We start from the raw sequence: 25312 nt of genomic DNA on the forward strand, positions 1-25312 counted from the left end.
ACTTCCGCATTGCATTAGGGTTATACTTAGTTGTTAGGTCGGACCTGGGTCCTTCGTCCTTCGTCCTGTGCGGCGGTGGCTGCTGCCCAGCTGCTGATTGACTTACGTGCCTCTCGTTTTCCTCTTCGCTCTCGGTTTGCCGTGCTTTTTTTTCTGGCTCTTCCCCGGATTTTACGTGCAGCGGAAATGCATTTTTCCAGTCACGTCTCCACAAACCAGACAAGTGTGCAGACAGAGCTGGAGCCGTAGCTGGAGCTGGAGCTCCAATTCCAGCTGGTGCCAGGTAAGACATACGCCCCCACTGAGTGGCAGCGACGTCCGAGGATTCTTTTGTTTTCGGTTGCCGTCGGCGTGGGAATTTATTAAGCCGGGCGTGATCTATGCGCTCAAGCTCGAGCGAATTAAAGTGCTTTGTAATGAATGCACAGGGTGGCCAGGTGGCCCCCAGGATCCAGCAGGAAGGCGCATCCTGCAGCAGCCAGGACACCTAATTGTATGCCGGGTCGCGTGTGCAGCTTAGCAATTAAGTGGCGCGGCCAATTCAAGGGCATCCAAGAAGACCAAATTCGATATTCAATATGTTTTCAATTTGCCGCTTTTTTTGCTCGCACATCGCTATAGCAGCTCCTATCAAAGGCAATCGCAAAAGCCGTAAAACAAATAAAAATAAAACGAAATTATGCCAATAAATGAATTATAAGGCGCACGCACAACGCGGCGTATACGCAACGCTAGTCACAAGGAATGGGCGACAATGCCTAAGTGGCATGTAAATGTCTGTCAGTGTGGGTGAGTGTATGTGAATGTGTGAGTATGAGTCTGGGCCATGATTATTATAAGGACACTCTCACACTCACACTCCCACTCTCATACACACGCACACATGCGCTGGGCTGTGTGTTTGTTATGATAATGTTAATAGCCCAGCACAGGCTTCTAAAATTTTATTAGCAAGCGGCTTATGGAACTTTGAAAATAATAACAAAAAACCAGCAAGCAGTGCCCCTGCCTCCTGTCCCACTCACTCCTTCCTGTCTCCCTCTTTTTCTTTCTCTCTCTCTCTCGCAGGCTCCTGTTGGCCATAAAGAATATTGAGGAAATTGCTTTCTTTGCACTCGAAATGCTCGGCAGACCAGGCCGCTTAGCAGGGTGCACTCATTTCGAAATTGTTGCGTATTATCGTAAAATTTTACGCACACACACTGACACACACCCGCACAGTTGACGGCCAAGGACGTGCGCACACATACAAATGCGTTTGAATGCAGAGAGGAAAAGTGGGAGGCTTTTGGAGTGGAAGAGAGTAATACATAATACAAAACACAAACATGAAATAGATATCTCATTTTAATAAAAGTATTTTAAATGTGTTCAGCACAGGATTTCTATTTATTTAAAGGGCATAATATTTTGGCTAACATATACTTGGTAATCTTTTTGAATACCAACATTTTCTTGGAGTGTATGGTTTCATTTTTTCGCCTGACATTGTTTGAGCTCTCCCCCGAAGTAGACGACCGCATTTTTCTTGTCAAGCATTTCCATATCCAGCTGCAGCCACATATTCGCTTAGAAGTGCGTGTGTGTCAGCTGGAAATATTTGCAAAAACAAAAGATTGCGCGGCGCAATTTTTGTGCTTTGTTTGTGGCGGGCCATTTTATGAACTGCGGTCGCGTCCTTGAATTATTTAGTTTAATTTGCCAAAGAGCTTTTTCCACAAAGTGATATGCGGCTAATTTGCAAGGACCTCGCTTCTTGGAAGGGGCACAAATCGCAGCGGGAAGATCAAAAGGGAATATCTAAAATGTAAACAGAACACATGGACGGAAATATAATTTCAATGATTTTCCATTTCGATTTCGATATTGGGAGGGGGGTGGGGGGAGGCCCTTGGTGAAAAACCATTTTAATGATGTTTACACAGTTTGTATGCGCCTGTCAACATGGACGAATGTATCTGATTCCCAGTCTCCCCGTCACATTATGTACTTAATGGCGATTGACTAGAACTTTTCACTATGCCCGACGGAGTACTTTAGTTGATGACATTATCGCTGCAGTACAAAAGATTTTTTGCCACTGCCACTTCATCTCAGTGTTTGTACAATTTCTTGCCATTCATTCGGCCGGATTTTTCGTCAATGACTCTGGGCCAAAGGACATTTCCGGCAAATATTGCTAAGCGTCTGCGCGTTTCATGGTTCTCAGGTTGTTAGGCAACTTTGATTTAGCAGCGGCGGCGGCGGCATCGGCGGCGAAGGCAGAAATTTTTCATTAATTTGATTGAACCTCAGTCAGCCGAACGGAAATGAGGCAGAACAATTTAATGTCATATTTACGGCACACGAGAAATGGTTTTCATTTGATCTCCGCAGGTCGGACCTTGGTCGGAAAGCAGTTCAGTTTAAAAGAAACAAATTGAACAATAAATAAGGCGATTACGATATTATCAATCCGAACATAAAAATCACCGCATGGTTTTTTTAATTTCCCAGGTATAAACTATTGATGTTTTCCTGGAAACGGTTCTTTACTTGTATTTTAAGCGACGTTTTCTTCGATGATTAATCGAAAATATATATTGTATTTTTAATGATTTAGTATATACAATTCAATTGAATTAGGGAATCATCCGTGCGAATTTCCGTAGTGGCTTCGCTTGTATCCGAAGTGTGGACGCCAATCGCCCTTTATGTACCTCATCTTGTGGTGTTTTACTCCAGAAATAGTTACATTTTCGCATTTGCAATAGTGCAACAAAGCCAAAAGCACAAATACTACCGCTTTCAACATGGTGATATGTTCTAAGAAACTGACTATCTTCAACTGGCTTACCTTTTGAAAGGCAATTTAATACACCTCCCTATTGATAATTATTTTTTTACAGGCAATTTGGCATGGGACTTATACATAGTAGTAACTTACTAAGTAAGCTGTATAATATAACCAAGCCCACTTTTAACAAACTAATACATTATTAGAAAAATAATAGAAAATATGTATATTAATATTTATTTAAGAGCTTGAGCCAACCCATTAGAAAATGGTATCTTCGATGCGGGAGTCCCTAATGATCTCCATGCCCAGCATCGAGAAGGCGAGAGCATCGTATACCCTGATGTACAGATCCGCGCCCGTGAAGGCGGGACAGTTGTGACCAGCCACGTTGATGCCGCAGATGCGTTCGTCGTGGACCAGGGGATTCCCGATGGCCATCTGGCACTTTCTGGTATACTTAAAATTCTTCACGCAGATCATGGTGTCGGTGACAACCACCGCGTCGGGATCCCGCATGCGGAGTCGGCACGCCTGAACCGGTATGGTGTACGTGGTCTGCGAGTGAATACTGTGGCGACTCCTGATCCACAGTGGCATCTCGATGGGCTCGTATACTTCCAGCTCCGAGTCGCACAGCTTCACGGTGTCGCCAGTCACTTGGGAATTTTTCGGGGACTTGGTTAGTTGAATGATAACCAGCATGGGATCCGCTCCTTTCAGGTACGTCTGGTTGAAAGGCACCTTTTTGCCTTCGAGGCCTTCGTCGTCGTACGTCTTCATTGTTACCACATCAAGTAGGTCGTCTTCAAAACAAGTGGATGTGGTAATCACTAGCATCTCGGATATCATTGTGCCCATGCACATGTATTTGTTTTGCTGATAGATCCTAACCATCAGCTCATGCAGGGGCACCTTTCTGCCCGAATTGGTCAACGTAACTATGGGCTCCTTGGAATGTCCAATCTGTGCTGTGTCATTATTGGGAGCGGGTTCTACCTGTTCCTCTTTCTTCACAGTACGACGTCGTTTGTAGTCCATTTGGGTCCTTGGGTTGTGCTGGGCCTTATAGCCGCTCAGCATATAGCGATGGAGATGCGTGTTCGAAGATGCCGACTCGTTCGCCAGGAAAGCAAGTAGCAGGATTTGAATAATGCACAGTGGTCGCAGCATCGCTACTCAATAGGTCTCTGGTACTAAGCATATCTCAATATTGACTTGGCCATAGTGCTTATAAAATCAGTTTGTGACGCCCACAACTGATTTGTAATACCTTATAATGTGACATTTACACTATATGCAACCATAACAAAAATATTGTTTACACTGTTTAAAATTGAACGTGTCTTTAATAAACCATCGAATTTGTTGCTTCTGAATACAACTAATAATAATCGAGAACCAATGGAACATGGTCATCTATAGGATTCTTGGCCTTACGATCTGGTCCTCCATTCAGAGGATCGTCAAAAGCTATTTTCGGTACAGAGCCACCGACATAAACATTGGGCGACCTTTTCACCAAGGACTCAAGCAGCGGTGTCATTTTGTTGGCGTGCGATTCATTGAATGGACCCGATCCGGTGAAAGCCCTCAGTGCATCCGTGGCCGTCTGGATGAAGGGTATGACCGTGCGAATGGGTAGGTATATGTCCATGTTGGTGGAGTCGTCGTCCTCGTCGCAGTGCTCGCCATATATATTGATGGCCGCCAGTTTGTTGTCGACCAGCAAGGGATCCCCGGGTCGGGTGCTGCAGGTGGACTTCTTCGAGTGCCGCTTGTTCCGCACGCAGATGAAGTCCGGCTCAATGGTGGAAATGACGAATACCTCCTTCAGACTGTAGTAGATTTTGCAGCGCTCGAAGTCCAGAACCCGCGTGTCGTACAGCCGGATCTGGTACTTGGGTGGACCATAGTAGGCCATCTTCACGTCATCCCCCTCCTGTGGCTTCTTGCGCTGCAGGGGAATGTATCGGTATTGGTCCCGGTCGAGCTTGCTTGCTAGGGCGAGCAGAGCCACGTGGTTGCTACGGCGTTCCTTCTTGTTAAACGGCATGAAAAAGGCGAGTACTTGATGCGGATCCGGATTGTCGGAAAACTCTTTGCCATTCAGTATGGACAGATGATTGGCCGTGTACTCGTACAAGGCATCGTATCTCCGCGCCGGGAAGCAGTGCGTCGAGGTCACGACCATCCTGCGGGAGATCAGCGCCCCCGCACAGATCACGGATCCCTCGTTCAGCACGTTCACGTAGTATGACAAGTCCCTCGTCGCATCGAAGGGCAGTCGTTCGTGGACCTCCGCCTCCTTCGCTTTGTCCCGTTCCTCGAGAGCTTCGCGATTGTAATCCACGTGGTCCTGGGTTCTGTGGGCTCGATTGTAGTAAGTGGGCCGGTGGTAGTTCTCCGAGTACTTTTTCACCCACATGGACGCACTGTAGTCCAGCCCAAGGATGGACAAAATGCATGTGATTAGGATTCGCATGTTGAAGAGAAACTGGCCCTTTGATCAGATTCCAGCATGGCAAAGAGATTCACTTAGCTAACTTAATTAGTTTCACTTTAAGCAATAGAAAATGAAGTCACTTAGAAAAAAAGCTTAAGGTCGAATGGAAATAAATATTATATACACTTTAATACAAACATAAAATAAAGTTAATTTTTTTGTTGAACTTTAGCTTTATTTAACTTTGCTGAAAGGCTGAATAGTATATTTTTTCTTTGTGTAGAAATATTAATTAAAAACTTAGATGAAAGCCACTCGGCAGGCTCTTCTCTCACTTTTGCTCACATTCTCTGTGTAATTCCTGCATGTCCTTTATTTGCCGTGTCTGTCATTGTTTTGGCATTGCCATTTTTTGTAGTCTACTTTTGTGCGCGCCGAAAGTGAATGAAGGAATAAAGGATTTTGCTGGAACTTGTGAGGCTATATGTACATATGTATGTGCTGGACTGCGGTTGCACATTGAATTATAAGCCAGGCATCGATGCCCGGCATTTAACTCTTGCCTTTTGCCGCCATCGAGATCGGAGCAGACAGCTGAGTGGACCGTCCTGTCAACGGCAGACGACATTGTGCCGGACATGAAAGGCTTGAAAGGTATATAAGATGGCTAGATGGCTCGATGGCTGAAAAAGTGCGGCGCACAACGAAGGACATAGATAATTAATTTGCTTTGATTACAGTTGTCTGGTGCGGGAAAGCAGCCCCTTTTGCTAGGGGAAAAACTGAAAAAACTGATTCAGAATCAGAATCAGAACCAGTTTTCAACGGGGCCTCTGAAGTGGACTGACTGACTGGCAGACGGAAATTGAAGTGTTTGTAATGTATGCACCGCCTGCGGCAAGAAAACGGATGAGCCAAAGGCATTTCCAGCTGGCAACTCCTCCGTCTGCTCCTCCGTCTGCCGTCGACAGCAAAAAGTGACAGCCATGTCGGCAGGCTCGACGGCGACGAGTGCGTCTAATTGATGGGCAGACGAAGGCTTTTCCATGCAAATATAAAGTACGGGTCAGGATCTGGATATCCGCAGGCAGGCAGAAAGGCGGCAAGGCAGCCAGGAACAGGAGCAGAAGCAGGAACAGCTGCCGGGTCGGGTTCGCTCATCAATTATTTAAAATATGTTACACTTGGCACATTACCCGACTGACAAACATGTGTTTGCCGTTTGCCGTAAGCCGATCCGACCGGCCATAATAGCTGGTCATTATGTTTATGTGTCGACGCCAGGGGACGAAAGCGAGGACTCCACCTGGCATGGGCAGCAAAAAAAAAGGATATTCAACGGCCTTGTCGAAATTTATGCGTACGTGCCCGGCTGCAAAACGTGGACGACGACAAACAACCTCGGGTCATTTATTATTAGCTGTAAAACGCGTGCTGGATCCGGTTGCCGGATTCAGAAGGATTTTAGTGCTCCTAGGGGCTGACTTTCATCCAATAAACAATCTCCATTCGCAAGTCGGATAGGCGCCAAATCTGATACGAGTCCCGATTTGTTTATGGATGGTGGGAAATATGCCCTTTTTATTAACTAGATGGAGGTTTTGCATGAAAGGAAGTTCCTATGTTCGAGTGGCATCATTAACCCTTTTCCCTAAAACTAAAGCCCAATTATGTACTCTGCTTAAAGGATGATTTGCACCAGGGCGGTAGTTGAGTTCCATGCGAACGCTGTCGACGGCAAATTAAATGTCACTCACACGCCATGTAAGCCGGCAAAGATTTTGCAGCTCATTATGCAGCATGACGCAATGAAAAACACAGGAGGGGGCCAGCTAGATGATGGGGGTTGAGCTTATTTGAATTTACAAGTTGCCAGCGACCAATAGTGAATTCAATTTGAGATTTGAGATGGGAGCACTTTAAACGCAATCAAAGGCGCTGCTGCCGTCTGGAAGGATCTGCTCCGATGGATCTCTGGACGGGATTTGGCTGCAGGGTCATCTGTACAGCGAGTACATTTGTCTTGTGCAGTTTTCGGAGATGGACACGGCAAAAGGAAGCCATGGATGCAATGGACACGAACCGCCGCTGGCCAAGTGAAAAGTGGAGCAGCAACAGCACCAGTACCAGCAACTGAAAGGAGCAAAAGGAGCTGAAGGAGCGATCTCGGCGGTGGCGGCTTTGCCTTTGATTGCACTGGCCCTCTGCCTGTCTTCTACTCAAGCACAGTTCGTTGCACACTTGAACATACCCTCAGCAAATAAATGCAAATTTCGCCATGGCAAACACACACACACACACACAGAAACACACACACATATAGGGGCACACGGACATAGACAAGGACTACTGCTCCTTTTGTTGCCGCCGTTGCACATTTCCCGAACGCCAAAGCGCTGCTCCATTTTGCCCTGCTCTTTCAACATATTTGTATAAATTTTCGATTTTCTGCTTCAATAGTCCGCCGGAGTTGCTGCTGCTCCTCTTCACTTTGTTTATGTCTCAAGAATTCAATATTTTTTCAAACTATTCCTGCTGCTTTCCTCGCACTTGCTTTGTTGTTCAACTCTGCTTGTTTCTTATATGTAGTATCGATATGTATGGCGTTACTATCAAAGGATTGGTAATCCCGGGACACCTTTAAGCTCTACCCACATAACGGTTCGATTTGAGCTACAGAATTTACTTTTCACTCTCACATTTTATATGCTCATTAAATTTTATTGCTACCATATAGTTGGTAGTCCTTCAAAGCACGCAGAACTCGTTTTGTTTTGGAATGTACGTGCTTAAACGCTGCCTCCTGCCGTTTGCTACTTAATGGCTAATTAGTGGTATAATTTACACCTTAATGACTCTACAACAATGCCCAGGCAGCAGCCCAAGCTGAATGGGAATGGGGATGGGGATGTGGGATGAAGGGAGCAGCGTCTCCTCCAGCCAAGAAGCCACAACCATGAGGCGAGGGAGCTGCAGAGCTGCTGAGCAGCTATCTAGTTTAATCCCAGCACCTTGTAGGCCACCAGTTCCGTGCTGCACAGGTTCCTGATCCCCAAGCCCATGGCCACATTTTATCGCTCTGCTCGGCTCGGCTCATATGTGTGTGCGGTGCTTTATGTGCAAATCAGCGTCCATTAATAAAGACAGCTAGCGAAACGTTACGCATACGCCGCGTTGCATTAATCACAGCAAACGATACGTTGTCCTGGGCCGCAGCGTGTTAATTTCATCGCAAATGCCTTTTCCAGTATGAGAATTTATGTATGCCATTTTAGACAGTTTGATTTATGACCTCGCCTCGGAAGTGAATCTGGCTTTGGTGAATTTATTTTACCGCTTTAATCGCGAAGAGGAAATCCCTGAAAATCACACGCCTGCTAAATCAATTTATTAGTGGCTTTACCGATTTCAGCTAACTTTAAGACCAGAACACTGAATATATGTGTGAAACGTGTGGAGTAAAATTACTTTTCAATATTTCTCGCCAACCAAATTGATTGACTTGCATGCGAGGCGAGGCAAAAAATGTTGTCACGCACTCTGAAATTATTCAAAATGACACAGCTCACACATCACACAATGTGTGTGCGCACCTGACAAAGTCAACCCAATACCAAATCCAAAGGCGAACTCCGCGGGTGGCAATGCAATTTGCAAATTGCCATAAAGCTGCAATTGTGTCAAATATTTTAATGTAATAAGGGTCGCAGCACGATAGCTGCATGCACTTCCATTCGCCATCGCATTCGCATTCAGCAACTGCTTCAAAGGACACCCACTAATGGCGGTGCCACGCTGCGTATACGCAATGCGTCAGCAATGACATCAGCAGTCGCCATTGTGAGATATGCTCGTACTCAAGGCGAGTTGCTATCGAATGGCTTATCGACGGGGCAATTTCGTGAACAGATCAATTACGGAGGGGCATAAATCCGTTTAGGACCACAAAATCTAAGCGGCACCCCTTAATAAAATCGGCAATCGTCGCAAAAAAAAAACTAAGGCAACCCCTAAAGCTATTCAATTTTTATTCTCTATTTTTTATTTATAGCTTTGTCCGCAAGTCCTTAAACCAAAACTCTAAATATATTTTGGTCGAAGGACGACTGAACGGCCATGCAGGACGACAAGGACAATCGGCAGCGAGTTAAAAAACAAGCGAAAATATTACAACATTTTAATAGCGAAAATGAAGATTTATTGCCCACGACGACAACAGCGACGGATGACGACGCCAAAATGCCAGGGAAAAAAATAATCGGGAGCTCAACTAAAAAGCGCGTTTAAAAAAAGTAAAACAAAGAGCCACTGACCAGCGAAATCGGAAGCAGTAAGTGCTGGAAACCATTCACACAATCGACTAGAATGTGCTACATTTATACGACTAACACTTAGTAATAGTTTCATATAACATTATACGACTAACACTTAGTAATAGTTTCATGTAACTAACTTGCTAAATTAAAATCTTTAGTTATAACAAAGAACACATAGTCTATGAAAGGATTATCATGGTTATCATGGTTACTAATTACTGAACTGATCTACCCGTCACATTTTGAAACGCCCTGGGTATCGGAATGTGAAAAAAGTGCAAAGTGTAAAAATCGCTGCCGCGTCACGTCACGTCAGCCGCATGATAGACCAGTCAGTACCGCCCCTCCTTGCCTTTCCAGGGGGCGTGTCCAGTCGGGAGTCCTGCCTCACGAGCTTCCTACTCCCGTTTTCCGATTCCTGACTGCCATATACCGATTCCCTTATCGCAGCCATAGTTGCCGCCATTGTGTTGCTGCTGTTGCTGCTCCTCTTGCTGCTGCTGCTGCGTGTTGCTGTTGTTGCTTCTGTTGCAGCTGCTGCTGTTGTTGCTGCTGTTGCTGCTGCTGCTGCTGTTGCTGCTGCTGCGTGTTGCTGCTGTCTGAGCCTAGCACACGTCGCAGTTTGTTAGCTGCATGCCACAGCGACCCCTCCCGTCCCGTCCCCAAAGCGACCTAGAAGCGTCCCAGAAGCGTCGCCATTGTTTGCTCGCCCACTGTGCACACACAACTGGGCGTGTCCAATCAAAATATGCAAATGTTTTATCCGTAAAACGTCGCTTTGATGGAATTTCGGCACATTTCGCCGCTCAGTTGCTCTAGCTGCTGTTTTTGTTTGCTTTGGTTTGGCTTGGCCGCGTTTGCCTTGTTTTGGCTGTTTCCCGATTTTTCCTTCTATTTTTTTGAAGTCCTTCTTGCAAAGGGGGTGGGGAGGGGTGGTAGTAGTACGCAGGACCTCCGACAAATTAGCAGTAGTTTGCCGGGCCTGACGAACGACGGGCACACGTCAATCAGCGAACAACGCGCCACGTTGCCTGATTTATATGCATAAATTTTCGCGTGCGGTTTGAGCCAGTTTGCTGGCGCTTTAATTTAATGTTGCCAACATTTGCGCGTCATTTTTGGTCAACCGGTTTTCAATAGTCATTCCCGCTAATGGGGGCGTGGCAACTGGCAGGGGCCTTCAGGCTGGCGATGATGAGCTCCACTGCCAACTGCTGAAATGTGAAAGCTCATTACTGCGGCTGGGGGCGTGCGGTTATCGGGGGGCGTGGCCAGTTGCCTTGTGGGTAATGAATTTATGATATTACTGGTCATGCCAATAGTTGGGCAATAACACAGGGCCTACTTTTGAGGGCCCGGGCAAGAATTGCCAGTCTTTGCCCACTGAATTGGTAGTTAAATTTGCGGTTTTCATGTGGACTGGCCAGCATTTGAGCTTATTATGCCGCCGATTGCACTGAACAGTGCTGCAGGATAACTATATCAAAATACCAATGGAATAGGAAAAGCTAAAGGGAGTAAAGGGAGTTTTGTATACAAGATATTCTACATAAATAGATACTAAACAAGAGAGAATGCTATAGTCGAGATCCCCGACTATCAGATACCCGTTACTCAGGTAGTGGAAGTGCTAAAGAAATTTTAACATTGTATGGAATATCGATATTGATTCTGATCAAGAATATATATACTTCATATGGATACCCATTTACTCCACGAGTAGCGGGCTTAATAACAGCATAAAAAGAGAGAATCAAGTATAGTTTGAGTTCCAATCATGCATCAAGACAGATTATAGTTTCTTATACATTCCGAATAGTGAATCAACTTGAAGCTTTAATTTTCCCACATAAGAGCAAACAGAGCAGCACTGCAGTCTCCGATTTCAAATCACGCAGAGAAGCCCCAGGTCAGGAGCAAAAACTATAACAATATCGGTGTGCCATGGCAATGGCTATTGTAATTATGAAGTAACTCAATAAACAGTTGGCATATTACTGTTCCGAGAAACTGCATGCAAATTGCAATTAGTTTCTGTTTTGCATTTGCCATTATTATTGAATTTGGTCTGATGTGCAAATAGCATTGCATTGGCCATGCCATTGGTCCTCCATCGTCAACCTGTAACTCAATCAATGGTCAATGCGGTTAAATTGCGGCGCACAAAGGGGACTTTAAGGGCTCCATTCGACTCCACTCATTATTGATTCACAATGCACAAACACACACACACACTCTTTTTGTTTTGCCAATTAGGATGGCAGTGGAATTCCAACCGCTCCAGCCACCGATATCACCTCATTATTGCTGCTAAATCCATGCGCAGACACAACGACTTCCGTTCTGGCCAGAATGAAATTTATAATGACAGCAAACAGCAAACAAACAAACAAGCAAACAAACAAACAAATCATGCCCCAAAATCCTCTACCCTGCGAACAATTATGGCTAAAAGTTGAACGATACAACTAAAATGTAATCAGCCAGGACCTCCACACATACGCACGTGCATACATGTATGTATGAAGAGAAGTAGCGAGCCATGTACTTCTCACCATCATGTGTCCGTTTGTTTGTTTTAATTAAAATTACAGAGCCATGTCTGTGTCTTTGTTCCCGCCTTTGTTGGCCACTCGCCCTTAATGCTTTTTTAGTAAATAATTTATATTCAATTTTCAAATAAATTGCCAACAAAAATAGTTAGCAAACAAAGTGAGGCCACCATGGGATGTATTAGACTGCCGTTTGTAGTGCAGGAATAACAAACAAAACCAAAAGTAAAACTGATGTGCAATATTTAATTCTATTAATCCGGGATATTCATCTATGAAAAAGGACAACGAGATGGATTTTCTGATTATTTTCAAATTGTTTAATTCGACGCTTGATTTTTAATCAACCCATCGTGCTGGTCCAAAACTCTGTGTGTTTTCCATGAACATTGTCTGCGTTTAGTGGCAGCGGGGATTATTATAATTGTGTAAGCTATTTAAGCATGATAAACACACACGGTGTCACACTCATTTGCATGTCTGTGTGTGTGTGTGTGTGCAATGGTGGGGGTTGGAAAAACACACCCACACCTGCAGCGCAAGGACTTTCCGCCCGTGTGCGTGTGAATGTGACGTGTGGTTGGCTTTGATATGGCATTTTCGTGTATGCGGCTGGGCCAAAAAACCGATACGAATCTCCACCAAAACTTTCGGCTTTCAACTTTCGAATTCAAGTGTCAAATTAGCTGAGCAAGCCTGCCTGACTGAGCTCAAGCCCTTAAATATTAACTCTTACTTAAAAATGTACACAGCTCGCCTGGTTACCAATTAAACTGGAGTGTTGCGCTTTCGCCCACCATCTATGCAGCATCCTTAACCATCTGGAGTCCTCGCTCGGCCGCAGCATGCACACAAACTCCAAACTGCAGCTAGATAAACTGTCCGCCCTCACAGGCGCAAATATTGATAGTCTAACACAAAAGTTTTATGCACTAAAAGAGCGCCTAGCGGCGGGGAGCGAAGCGGGGCGTGGCACCTCCTCCTGGCTGCCAGGATATCCAGGATCCCTGCAAAGTCAATTTTCACCCAAGTCGACGTTAGTTGAAAAGTTAGCAACACAAAGTGGGAGCGCACTGGCTCACCAAAACGCAAAAAAAAATGGACAAAAAAAAGGAAAAAAGTAACACAAAAAGAAAATGAAAGCCGAAACGTAAATTTTTATCTCTGCGCGGTGCAGTGCAAAAAGGTTTCGAGTGCAAAATAAAGTTACTTTGGCAATGCGATGCATCAAACCGCAAAACAAGATAATTTCAACGGTAAATAAATCACAGCCACGAGTGCTGGTGCACTGGGTGGTGCCGAGTGGGTGGTGCCGAGTGGGTGGGGCCGAGTGGGTGGTGGGTGGAAAGTGGGTGGTGATGAGGGGTCTACCTGCACGGTTCACTGCCTTGCCTCTTTCGAGTGAAATTCAGCTCCCCAAAGTGAAACAACTGAAAAGTTGCAGGTACACACACCAAAAGAAAACAAGGCCTAAAACAGGCAGAGCTCCTCAAAAACGATTTGCTAATGTTGTGAGTTTAGACTGAAATACAAATCACAATTAAACTTTTTAGAACAATTGTATACATACTTATATATTCAATATAAGTATCTACACACTTTTATTTGTGCTTCAAATATTTATTTTCCTGTAGTGTAGTGTGGCAGGCAAATCCAGAGTCAAATCACTCCATTACCACCTCGGGCAACATTCGCGCGTGTTGCACAAAAAGCTGATTAGTTGCCATTGTGGCGCACACCGCGTCGAGCACACACACAGGTGCATTCCCAGCCGGGTGCAGGCAGAGTGCTAGGTGTTGGAAATGCTTTTCCGCCGGCACCCCGAGGATTAGCCCAATTCAGGCGATTCCATTCCCAGCTCACTCACATTTCACTCTGTGCCATGGCGAAATTATTGAGTCGCTTCTTCATTATTAGCATGTGAGGATCTAATTGGTTTGAATGCACTCGATAAACTTCCAATCCGATTACCCAAACCGAGCCAAGTACCATTGTCATTTATTATAAAGCAAGGCTAGGCAAAAGGATTATTATCTAAGGACTTTGCAACTAAGTAGGCCAGCGTCGGCAATAAAAACCTCCTGATTCAGGACTAAGCACTGGCGTGGAAACGAAAGACCAAAGGAAACTGGGAACTGGGAAGTGGAGAGTGGAAACTGGGTAGGGTAATAAATAAAGTGGCCTTGTTACCGGGGAATGGAAAAAAGGTGTCACACCCCCACGTGAAAGTGCAGCCTGCAGCGAGTGCTTAAGCCAAAGTTGAACTTTAAGTAGTTGCCACCTTAAGTCGACGCCATCTGCAGGCCAAAAAGCGAACCGAACTGTGGCATATTGCTCTATATGGACGAACTTCTCTCCACATACCCCGTAAAAACTTTTCCATTATTTTTATCTGCTTCACATTTTGAAGTAGCAAAAACTTTGATGCTGTATGCAAAAATAAAAACACCATCCGCAAACGGGGAAAACAAAAGCAAAAATTAAATACGATTTTTTTTTCCACATTTTCCCTCATTTTATTTTTGTCGTTCTCAGACACACTCACAAAGCCAAAGCTGATTTTCATATACAGTACGTACATATGTACATATGTACATTTATATGGAATAAGACCTTCCCCAAACAGTTATTGTGGCTGGCCCGGCCAATTCAAGGCCCCTCGGGCTGGTGTCTTTGGCATTTTATTTAGTTTGTTATTTGTTCATACTTAAGTGTGTCGCCAGCGTCTTGTATTGGTTTTATTCGAAAAACTTGTCGTATGTCGTCCTCGAGTCGATGAGGAAAAAGAAGAAGCCAGTCAGCGATGCCCAAGACAATAACCCACGACCCAATCCCACACCCACAACCATCCCACACCCAATCCCACACCCGCAAGCACTGATTTCAGATCCTTGTTGTATAAGCAAAGTAAGTTGTTGAGTAGATTACGGTTTTTGTTACGTCCGCCTGCCATTGTCTTTAAGTTTTTGCCTTCCTTTATGGGCGACGAGGTTTCGAAGGTCCCCAGTGACCCTGTAAACTTCAAATTGCTACAAGTGACACATCCCATCCCATCCCATGCCATTCGTTCGATCTTGTGGGTATGGGTATCCTTGCCCAGGACAAGGATACCAGGACAATGGTCAGGCGGGCAGGTGAGTATGAGTGCGATGGCGATTTTGCTTGTCTCGGTGCCAAAGCGCCTTCAATGACACAAAGCTGGCGAAAAAATCCTAAGATAAACAAATTCGAACAATGTCGTGTGTAATTTAAACACTTGTCTCCGGATCTTGATTCTTGTTTCTTGGCACTGTTACAGACATCTTGGCTGTGTCCTTTGGCATTTAAAGGAGTGAGCATATATAGATTTTACATTTTAAGTTCTATTGTCTTAGGTGTAACAGAAAAAGGCTAATGTGGAACCAAATAAACTTGAACACCCTTTTGCGTGTAAAATATAAACCTATACTCTTCTACTTGCTTCCATAAATATTTTGTATGTACTTCCATTCTCTCTAATACTTCAAATGATTTACCCAGTTTTCGTCTATTACTACTAATTCCCTCGGTTTTTGAGCATAGCCCACATTTATGTGGGTTTTCCGGTCTGCTGCAATCATACCAAACAAATATAAAGATGTGAGTTTTGCCCAAAATTCGGAGGCAATTCAATATGGGAGTGAGATTCGGCGGTTGGGGAGCACGGAAAGAAGTAAATCCCTTGGGCCATACACATGACATGCCATGCCTAAACCATATTTTGTGCCACAGTCATGTAAGTACATAATTCAGCAAAATGTTAATTTAATTAAATTATGAATATGAAATTTTCGCTGGCTGCCTTGCCTTGTGTCAGGTGCAGGATGAGGGCGCTTAAATTGGGGGCGGGGCAATTCTGAATGGCAGCATAAACTCGACGCGCTTCGACTGAACAAATTCATTTATATTTCGCACACGGGGGCGACACACTCTGTGCCCCAGCATTTTGTGTGGCAGCTCCGAGTGCACAAACACTGGGCAACTGAACGCTGAAAACGGAAAACTGAAAGCTGAAAGCCGAATACTGCAAACTGGAAACCAGCTCAATAACGATACAGAATGTGGCCCAAAGCCGCATATAGCATACAGCATACAGCATATATCATGTAGCGTATGGGCCAGAAATGCAGCATGCAGCATGGCCAACCAACAGCGGTAGCCATTGCCACATGTTGATTTTGCAAAACTGAACCGTATTTATATAATGCAATGCCGAAACTCGAAGAAAACAACATCATTAAAGTGCTCTCCGGGCACGGAGCACAAATGTGTTCCAAACACAGCACCCCAACGTCACCACCACTCCAAAAACATTCACATATGAAAATATTCGTATGGAAATATAGAAATGCACGTGGGGACCGCCACAACCCGGCTAATATGAGGCAAATCCAGAATTACTAAAAACCAAATGGGCAGCCGCATTATAAACATGCAGCCAGGCAGTTACTAAAAATAATGAGTCCGCCGACTGAGTGTTTGGTCAGCGGCACCGAAAGAGCCATTTCTGAATGGAGTAGCTACACTGGGGGAAAATCAAAGCGACTGATGCAATTTTAAAATTTGAAAAGACCCTATATATATCCTTATTCCAGTTTTGGAACATTTTTATTGCCAATCTTTGGAAATAATTACATCAAATTATCTTTGCCTTCTTACCAAACAGGAATCAACACATTCTTAGCTTAAACTAAGAAAAGCTCAAGTTTAAGTGCAAGTAGAGCGCTAAAATTAATGAAGTTCTAGATTGAAAAGTGCAAAATTCATTTGAAATCCGCAATTCGCCAGCTCGGTCAGTTGATTTGCGTTAGGGAGCCGAAATGGAATCCGTTGAAAGCTCGAGGAGGAGCAGCATTGGTGGCAGCATTACGACGGAATTGAGTTGCTGAGCCAGGCCAAAAGCTATCGGTGCAAAATCTGCGTGGCCAGCAGAATGCGCAAACACCCAAAGTCCCTATCATAAATTCAATTTTTTTCTGTTGCTGCTAAGACAAAATGCCAAGAGTTGACATTAAGCAGCCGGATGACGGGCGGGACAACTCGCAGGACGACTTCTAGGGTTCCCAGGACACCCAGGACGTCGCCTTCTCCGCTGCACTGACAGCGATGACGACAAGTGGGAGAGGACATCAAGTGAAATGCAACCGAGGCTCCAGCTCCAGCTTCAGCTCCATCTCCAGTTCCATCTCCAGTTCCAGCTTCGGCTTCAGATTCTGATTCAATGCGCGTGACAGAAACCACAGGGCTGTCAGCAGAGCAACCGCCTTGGTTGGCCATTACCCCAAGTCGCAGCATCCTTCGTTTGACATGGAACCCAGTCCAGGATGGGCTGCAATGGAATGGTATGGGATTGTCAGTTCGGTGGCTTGTAACTGCAACTGTAACTATATATGCCAGCGCTCTTATTGTGGGCCCACTGCCGCTGTGCATTTGTAACAGAGCTTTTCGTAAATTGATCCAATTTATGCTTATTTTATGGCAAATTACGGGCGAAAGACGCCAGTCTGCCAGGGACCTCTGCCACTGACACCACAGGGAGCAGGAGAGCTCCTTGTCCGAGGACCTGATTAAAGGCCCTTTAAATATCCATATCGTCAGCTAAATGCTATGAATGTGCAATCAGTAAAGGCTTAATATTAAATACTTGCCATAACTAAGTTTTAAATTAAATAACTCGTGTTGAAACCCATTTTTGCTTTCTATATTTACCAAAACCCTGGGGGCAACTGAATTGTGTCAAACTGATCGACATGTCAACTTGGCTTTTGCCCCAAAAATTTCGATTTCTCCACCGCTTTTCATAAATAAATGAAAAGTTCAATAGCTGTCAAAATCGAAAGCGTACATCGTGTTTTATTTAAATATAATTGTGAATTTATAAATCTCCCCGAGCCACGCAGTTTAATTTTGTGATTCCGAGAAGCCAAACATGCATGCCAAGCTTATAAGCATATATATGAATTCGATCCTGAATATCCACTTGAGTCGTTGGGCGCCAACTGCTGATTGTTCGCCACTTTCACCCACACAATTTGCCTGCTAACTTGCCTTTATTGGCTTCTAAATGCAGCTCTAAATCCTTTGAGCAAATTGCCATATTGCTACCAGCTGCCAGCTGCCTCTCGTGCGGAATGTCCTTGCTTGTTGCATTGTTTTCGTATAATAAAATTAAACTTATGCACTCGCTCTCCGGGTTTCTGGGGCGACTTCCCGCCCGGGGCGCCAGGGTGAGCATTTGTTAAGTGGCAAAAGATTGAAATGAAGGCAAACACACAATTGCACAGAAGCCGGGACTGACGTGCAGATTATTGGCATGTAAGCGTAAGTGTGCGTTGATGCACTGAGAAAAATGTGGAAAGATTCAAGCAGCATGATGATACTTCAATAGTAGTGATAGTCTGAATATAATGTCTTCGTTATAGAGAGGAAGGAATGCTAGCAGCATAGCAAAGCATTACATTACTTTCTCACAACTTTTAAATACAAATTCCAACGAGCCCAGTTTTTTCTCAGTGCTTGCATGAGGGTGTGTAAATGAAATGAAATGGAACGAATCGGTTGCAACAAAGTGAGGGTTCTGCAAGGGGCTTACCGACTGCCAGATAAAGTTAAAAGGGGGCGCCAACGCAATTTGCTCGGGGTCAGTTCTCCAGCAATTTCGTTGATAACTTATGTCATTCAACAAATGAAGTTGACATGCCGACCCCCTGCTGAACCCTCCCCCCTTTGAGGTTGCATTTAGTATGCGAATTCAACTTTGCTGGCCCTGTCAAATGGGCCACTTTCACATTACGCACCTGGACCTGCAATGTGCATACACAGAACCTTAAACATGCCGTAGTCACCGCCTCTCAATTACCTAATTGAAATCCAAGCCAACGAGTTGGGCACAAAGTCAAAGCCCAGATTCTGATTCTGATTCTCAATTCCGGCAACCGAATCTCTCAAGGCTGTGTGCGCTGCATATGATTATAAGTTGCAGACTTGTGCCATTTCAATTTGCTCTTTGACATTGCCGCTCTGTGTCGAATGCAAATTGAAAAATCATCATCGAATGGCCCGGGCCAACAACATTTTGGCTGCCGGAAGCGTTTTGCTGCCGCCCCAAACTAATATTGAGGCAAGGGCGCTGCAAACTGTTTCCGTTCCACGGCCGGCGGAAAGGAAAACTGGATGGAAATGGAAAGCTGCTGCCGAAACCCATGCCATGTGACTCTGCCCTGGCTCTAGCTCCTTACTTTTTTTTGGCACGCAAGAGGGTACACGGTTTTGGCACAGCTACTGATCCTGCTGCTCGTGCCACCCCGGTGGCTGTTGTTGTTGCTGCTGCCGCTGCCGCTGCCAAAAGTCGCTTGTTAAACAGCGGAAACGGAAACGCCAACAGTCGCACAAAGCACAAAGGGAGCACAAGCGCACAGGCGACTTTTGGCAACAAGACGCCCACCGGCATCGGCATCCCCATCATCATCGTCATCGGCAACGGCATTCGCATCCATCCAGCCAACGTTTTGGAAAAGTGTAAATCAAACTAATTGAATGTTTTTCGCCGAGCGAACAGCCGGTGCCAAAGATATATAACTGCGACACGCCCCCTTTAACAGGCGTAGATACTGATTCTTTCAGCAAAAAAAAAACCGAATGCTCGTGCGATGATAAGAAATTCAATTTCGTTCGATGCACACGCTTCTGGTTGAGTGGTGCACGCTCCTTTGACAATTTGATTTGGCAAATATCGCGCATACGCAGTGTTGCACTGGCCCAACTAATCAAAGGCCCATTGAGCCAGAGCTGGTAGTCGCTATTCATTAGCTCTTTGCTGCTGCCAAAGCAGGCCATATCGCAATGCAATCAAAATGCAAACGGGAACTAATCGAAAATGCATTAAAAAACATAAGGTTTACTCTACGCACACTGCTAATTAAGTCTTAAGAATATCCGTTCACTAAACCGCTACTTTAAGCAACGTTACTTGCAAATTTTACCCTTGAATAAGCTAAAGAGAATAAATACAATACAATAATAAACTTCTTAGCCACTTTCTAAGCAAAACCAATCTGCTGTCTAGTATCGCACATACACTCCGCAGTCAGGGTCAACTAATGAAAGCCAAGCATTAAAGCGAAGTGCCTAGGATCAGTGCTCGTTCCGCTAATAGTCGCTATTCATTAACCGGCAAACCCTCGAATCAATTTGCAGTGAACCCTTTAAGTGAGCTGCATTTAGCTTGCCCCAGTTTGGCCCACCTCAAACTCACCTGCATTTGTCTGCGGCTGCAAATTGCCGTTAACTTAATGAGCATTTTGGCCATAAAATCACTTGGCGCGGCTCTATTGCCACGACGCTGGCAGCCGGCACAATTTATTTGACTGTTAATTAGAAATTTAAATTATGCGCTTAGCCTTTGCCCGCGAAGAGGCACTGCCTCCTCCTGCTCCTCCTCCTGCTCCTCCTGCTACTCCTTCTATGCGCGCAAGCAGAGACGCCACCGATTACTCTCCGTTCGCCATTCAATTGGCGCTGCACAAAATTAATTGCAGGCAACGGCAACGGCGGGTAACCAGCGCCTTGGAGCATCATTTGCGCCCTGGCAAATTCGAAATAATTTATAATTTGGCACAATTACGCTCAGCCACAGGCCCACCGCGTCCTTCGTCCTTCGACGACTGCAGCTTGCCGCAGGACGAGGGCCATGAACTGGCCTGATCCGCTCCCGGGCTTCTAGTTCGGTTTGGATTTTTGGGTTGGGGCTTGGATTTGGGCCCGGGGCTATATGGGTCCTTTGCCATGCAATTGCATTCTATTGATTTTCCTGGTTTCTCTGGCTGCCCGCCTGGCCAACCGGCTGCTGGTGGAGATGTAATAAACTTTCACTTGTTTTGTCGCCGTCGCCTCGAAGCGGGAAAGCGGAAATCAGCGGGCGCCGCGGGGAAGTTGTGGACAGTGGTAAACACATTGCTCATAGCCAAAACATTTGGCACACTGCCCCGGCCAGACAACCAGGATGCACAGTCAGCGAAAATGGGGTATACGAACCCAGGCGATGAGTGCCATTAAATTGCAATTCATTCTGGACAATTAAACTTCAAGTGGCTAGCAAAATGTGGTCAATAAAGCCTGGCATCAAGCATTTTCTATCATTATATATATTTAATGTTCAAATAAGAAATACAAAATTTAATGTGTCTACTGCGTCTAATCGTTTTGGCCAAAGAATAGCATTTTTATGGAATACATTTTTATGGCCAAACAAAGACCCCCAAATGCACTTGCGACTTCCAACTTTCGCCTTAAGCTTAAAATAATAAACCTTTCTATTAACAACATAAACTACCTCATAAATCATTAGGGGTATTTTACTTTAAGGTATCGAGAAACGGAAATTAAATCAACCATTTTGCCTTTACAGTTCGTCCTTTAAAAACTCTAATGTTTGGACTTTACTAAGCTGAAGCTTAAATGACCATCAACTTTCGGATTGCCGGATTAAAGCAAAATAAATCTTCCATTTTTTTCTCTGTGCAGCAACAGCAACAGCAAAAGCAGCACCAGCAGCAGCAGCTCTAGCTAGGATTGTCAAGTGGTTTTTGGCTTGGTACCGAGATTTGGCTACGCTTTTGTGATTTCTTTTCTGCTGGTCCATTGTTTGCCCAGAAATTGGGTCAATAGCCTTTTGGGGGAGGTGTCCTGCCCGCAGCAACTGATGCTCGCTCCCGCTTTTGCTTTTGCTTCTCCTGCTGATGATGATGATAATGATGGGGGGAATGATGAGGGCGACGGGGATGCTGATGATGATGGCGCTGGCGCTGGAGATGGCTAGCTCGGTGATGAGCAGCGAGCCTGGGCCAGACTTGCAGCCATTGTTTCAACTTCTGTGCATGTAATTTCCTCCTGCAGCATGTGCTGCTTGCAGCAAGTGTGTTGTTGGCTTTTCACTTTTGTTGCTGCCACACTGATTACTGCTGCTTGTTAGTGCGTTTGACTGTGCGGTTTTTATGCTCGTTTACATGCATGTATTTGTATACCAAAGTCCTTGCCAAGCACTAAGCACCCAACGCCCAGCACGCCCAGCACGCCCAGAACCCACCACCCACCAAAAAACCCCCTGCACTTTTGCCAAAATACACATTTTAGCTTAATTTGCAACTTGTTAGCTGGCAGCAAAACAATCTCCCGTCGGTCTCGCCAAAAACTCATGTGTAAACAAATCAAACTTGAAACTAAAGCTTAGCCCCGAACATTTCGCAATAATGAGCACTGCTCGGGGGCCAAAAGAAAACTTGTTCTTGGTCCCGAGCAGCAGGGCAACAAGTGCGACAGAAGATAGAGCCAACTTTGTTAAATCAGCTTTAAGCTGCTGCAGCTATTTGTAGCCCACGCTCTTTGCTGCCAAGCAATGCTGATGTGCTGATGTGCTGGTGTTTGCCAAGTTCCTTTACATTTCGAAGAAACAAAGGTCCATTTTATGCCCAACCCAAGCCATGCGCAGGAGCCACTTGACTCGATTCCGGATTTAGCAGAAGAGCGTTGTTTAAAATGCGTAACCATATCCCGGCCATGAATTTATGCAGTCAACTGTGTAAAAGGCGTAAAATGTCCAAAGACCATCAGTGACATCGAGGGTGGTGCCTTGGCCTGGCGTGGCATTTTGTTTTGGTTGGAGGAAACCGCCGGAAGGACTGCTTCTCCAGTCGCATCCAACCGGCGGCCTCTCATTTATTTCATGCTCCATTGCATTGCGATATGTGTCAGGAGCCGTGCAATCAGGCACTCGGAAAAATAAATGATAAGAAACTTAATACAAACTTGGATAAATACATTTAATTTGTAAGCCAAGACCGTTTAATGAGGCACGCTGGCTGCCGGAAAAAGCTCGTCGTGTTTAGATATCAAAGGGGTAACCTTTAAGTTCATAAAAAAAACATGTGAATCTATTTGTTTCCTGTGCACTAGGAATAACAAGAGTCTGCTGCGATCTACGTAAGCCAGTGTCTTAAAGACAACGTTTTTCCGAATCCATCTGGGACTTGTTTGGCCAGCTCACTACTCGCACTCGTTGTTTTTATTCAATTACCAATTCGAATTCGAATGCTGTCATAGCCTCACTCCAGTTCATCGCCAGCAGCTGCAGCCGTTTGTCTTGCCAATTGGCCGAAGCCATCAACAAACCGAACCCAAGCGGAGCATTATTGTAATTCAGGCAGCTACCAACCAACCAACCACTCGCGCTCGATTTTAAATTGTTTGGAAGCAATAAAAAGTTTATCAAGTGTAAAGCGAAAAACAGCGCACGAAGCCCTTGACTTTCGGCACTCGGTGTTAATTGTTTGAGCTTTAAGTTGGCAAATGGTGCCACATTTCAAGGACCTTTGCAAAAGTAAAGCTCCCCGGACTTTATTCAAGGCAGCATTAATACAAAACAATGGGCTCGTAAACCACCCACACAATCACTTGCACAAAAGCGGAGAGAGAAAGACGCACAACAAATAAATCAATTGGCTTTGCCTAAAACGTTTGAAATTGATTTCAAGTTCTTTGGCCCATTGTTTTTATATGCAACAAAGGGACAATTTTTCATTTCCAACGACAACAATAAAAGCAACACAAGGTCCTTTTCATGGTGGCACATGGACGTAGACCAACGCACACACACACACACACACACTGGGATAGACACACACATGCGGTCGATCCCTGGGCATGTAAATTGGCCGCATTGTTTATGAGCTCTGCTATCCTGCGTGTCCTCCAGCCTCGTCCTTCGAGGGACTATTGATTGTCAATTCAGTTTAAGCGCCGCCCATAAATTCAGTAAATGAGCGGAGGTCCAGTCGAAGCCGCTGCCATTTTTCTTAATTTGCTGAAATGCACAAAAACAATTTTCGATTTCCACGAAAGACGCCCACATCGCGAATTCGAATTCTATGGCTGATAGTTTGCCATTATCCTTAACTAAAATATCCTTTAGATAGTCTCCCAAATATGGTAACTTGATTTGATTTGAAATCATTTTGAAAGCTAAAAGATTAGGAGGTACTAGTACTTATCATTTTCAAGCCCAGATTCGGAGAGCCAAAGGCTATCGAGTTGCACTTCAAATGTTTGTGTGCCCTACCTTTGTTTGGTCATTAGACCTGACACATTGTCAACACGCAACAACTGCCAACGAGTGACAGCAGTCAACTGTTTATGTTTGCCATTTAGCAGGCAAAACATTTTGATTACGCATACGCCATGTGGATCGAAGCGACGTTTGTTGCTTTGACAGGCGCCTCGAATTCCATTCGCCCATAAATAAAAGTCATCTGCTGGTCATCAGTCGATTGGAGATGCATTCGCTGCTTGTTTGTGTTTCAGCGCTTTGGTTTTGTCAGCTTTGCGAAGCGCCGATTGGGAATCAACTCTGCAAGGATTGTCGGATGAATGTGATATATCCTGATGGGGAAAAAGGCAACCAGCACTTGGCGGAAAACCGTCAAATAGTTCGAATCATCAACAAATACAAGCGAATCAGAACGCAAGAATCGGAATATCGAGATGAGATCGGGTTGCGTAGTTTCCAGTCAAAGGAGCTCAGCTTTATAGCGAAGGTAAAGGTGGGAAATTCGGTGCGATGCAGTGCAGCCTTGGTGGCTCCACGTTTGGCGATCACCTCCAGTTATTGCTTTGTAAACGACTCCTCTATGCCGCTGGAAATTATCTTCAGCGGCGGAGGAATCATCGCTGTGGATAATGTAGTGAAACCGGATTTCTGTCCTGAGATCAGCGTGCTCCACTTGACAAGACCCTCTGAAATCAATCCTATTGCCCTATGCCAATATGACCTACCGTTGGGCACAAAGGTATCGATGATGATGGCCAGTTCGGATCTCATCTATTACGGCCGTCGGAGAACTGAAATAATCTCAAATCGCGTCTGCAAGACAACATTCCAAAAAGAGGATTCCATGTACATAACTCCCAGTATGCTGTGTGCAAGGAACTCTGCGAATCCGGAAAAGTGTGCCACTGCTCCGGGTGATGCCTTACTAATAGACCATCAATTATGTGGCTTGAACATTTATGGATTTCGCTGTTTTCAAAATGCACTCAATGGCGATCTCTACATAAACCTCCACAAACTGCAGCCCATGATCGGCGATTTGATCCGGAAACTTAATGGTTAAAGTGTGGTATTTAAATCCGTTTCGGGAAAAGAAAACTAATT

The 25312-nt window shown here is 45.0% G+C and overlaps 4 protein-coding genes and 1 long non-coding RNA gene across 6 annotated transcripts; 1 reads left to right on the top strand and 4 right to left on the bottom strand.

The window, feature by feature from the left end:
- Nucleotides 1-1366: 1366 nt before the first annotated feature.
- LOC122621488 lies at nucleotides 1367-2821 on the bottom strand. Its single transcript, XR_006326217.1, has 2 exons — nucleotides 2700-2821; nucleotides 1367-1800 (listed from the first exon to the last, which is right to left on the bottom strand). It is a non-coding gene; the product is annotated as an uncharacterized LOC122621488 (long non-coding RNA).
- A 178-nt stretch (nucleotides 2822-2999) lies between these two features.
- Nucleotides 3000-3986, bottom strand: LOC122621048 (seminase). Its single transcript, XM_043798778.1, has one exon. The coding sequence runs from the start codon at nucleotides 3947-3949 to the stop codon at nucleotides 3038-3040; it is 912 nt and encodes a 303-aa protein (XP_043654713.1). The 5' UTR covers nucleotides 3950-3986; the 3' UTR covers nucleotides 3000-3037.
- Nucleotides 3987-4105: 119 nt separating this feature from the next.
- On the bottom strand, nucleotides 4106-5288 carry LOC122621139. The gene has a single exon (XM_043798898.1). It carries the CDS (start codon nucleotides 5259-5261, stop codon nucleotides 4161-4163), a length of 1101 nt encoding a protein of 366 aa, XP_043654833.1. The 5' UTR covers nucleotides 5262-5288; the 3' UTR covers nucleotides 4106-4160.
- An 11439-nt stretch (nucleotides 5289-16727) lies between these two features.
- LOC122621570 lies at nucleotides 16728-24275 on the bottom strand. 2 transcript variants are annotated; one of them, XM_043799478.1, is made up of 2 exons: nucleotides 24221-24273; nucleotides 16728-17437 (listed from the first exon to the last, which is right to left on the bottom strand). In XM_043799478.1, the coding sequence occupies exons 1-2, from the start codon at nucleotides 24232-24234 to the stop codon at nucleotides 17074-17076; spliced, it is 378 nt and encodes a 125-aa protein (XP_043655413.1). In that variant the 5' UTR covers nucleotides 24235-24273; the 3' UTR covers nucleotides 16728-17073. The 2 variants fall into 2 exon arrangements, 1 of the variants encoding a protein (XP_043655413.1); XR_006326226.1 differs by lacking the exon at nucleotides 16728-17437 and adding an exon at nucleotides 23692-23965 and having other exon boundaries at nucleotides 24221-24275.
- Nucleotides 24276-24402: 127 nt separating this feature from the next.
- LOC122621568 lies at nucleotides 24403-25271 on the top strand. The gene has a single exon (XM_043799475.1). The coding sequence runs from the start codon at nucleotides 24435-24437 to the stop codon at nucleotides 25269-25271; it is 837 nt and encodes a 278-aa protein (XP_043655410.1). The 5' UTR covers nucleotides 24403-24434.
- Nucleotides 25272-25312: the final 41 nt, after the last annotated feature.

This window comes from Drosophila teissieri, chromosome 3R (assembly GCF_016746235.2).
Source record: "Drosophila teissieri strain GT53w chromosome 3R, Prin_Dtei_1.1, whole genome shotgun sequence".
In the NCBI taxonomy this organism is placed as follows: Eukaryota; Metazoa; Arthropoda; class Insecta; order Diptera; family Drosophilidae; genus Drosophila; species Drosophila teissieri.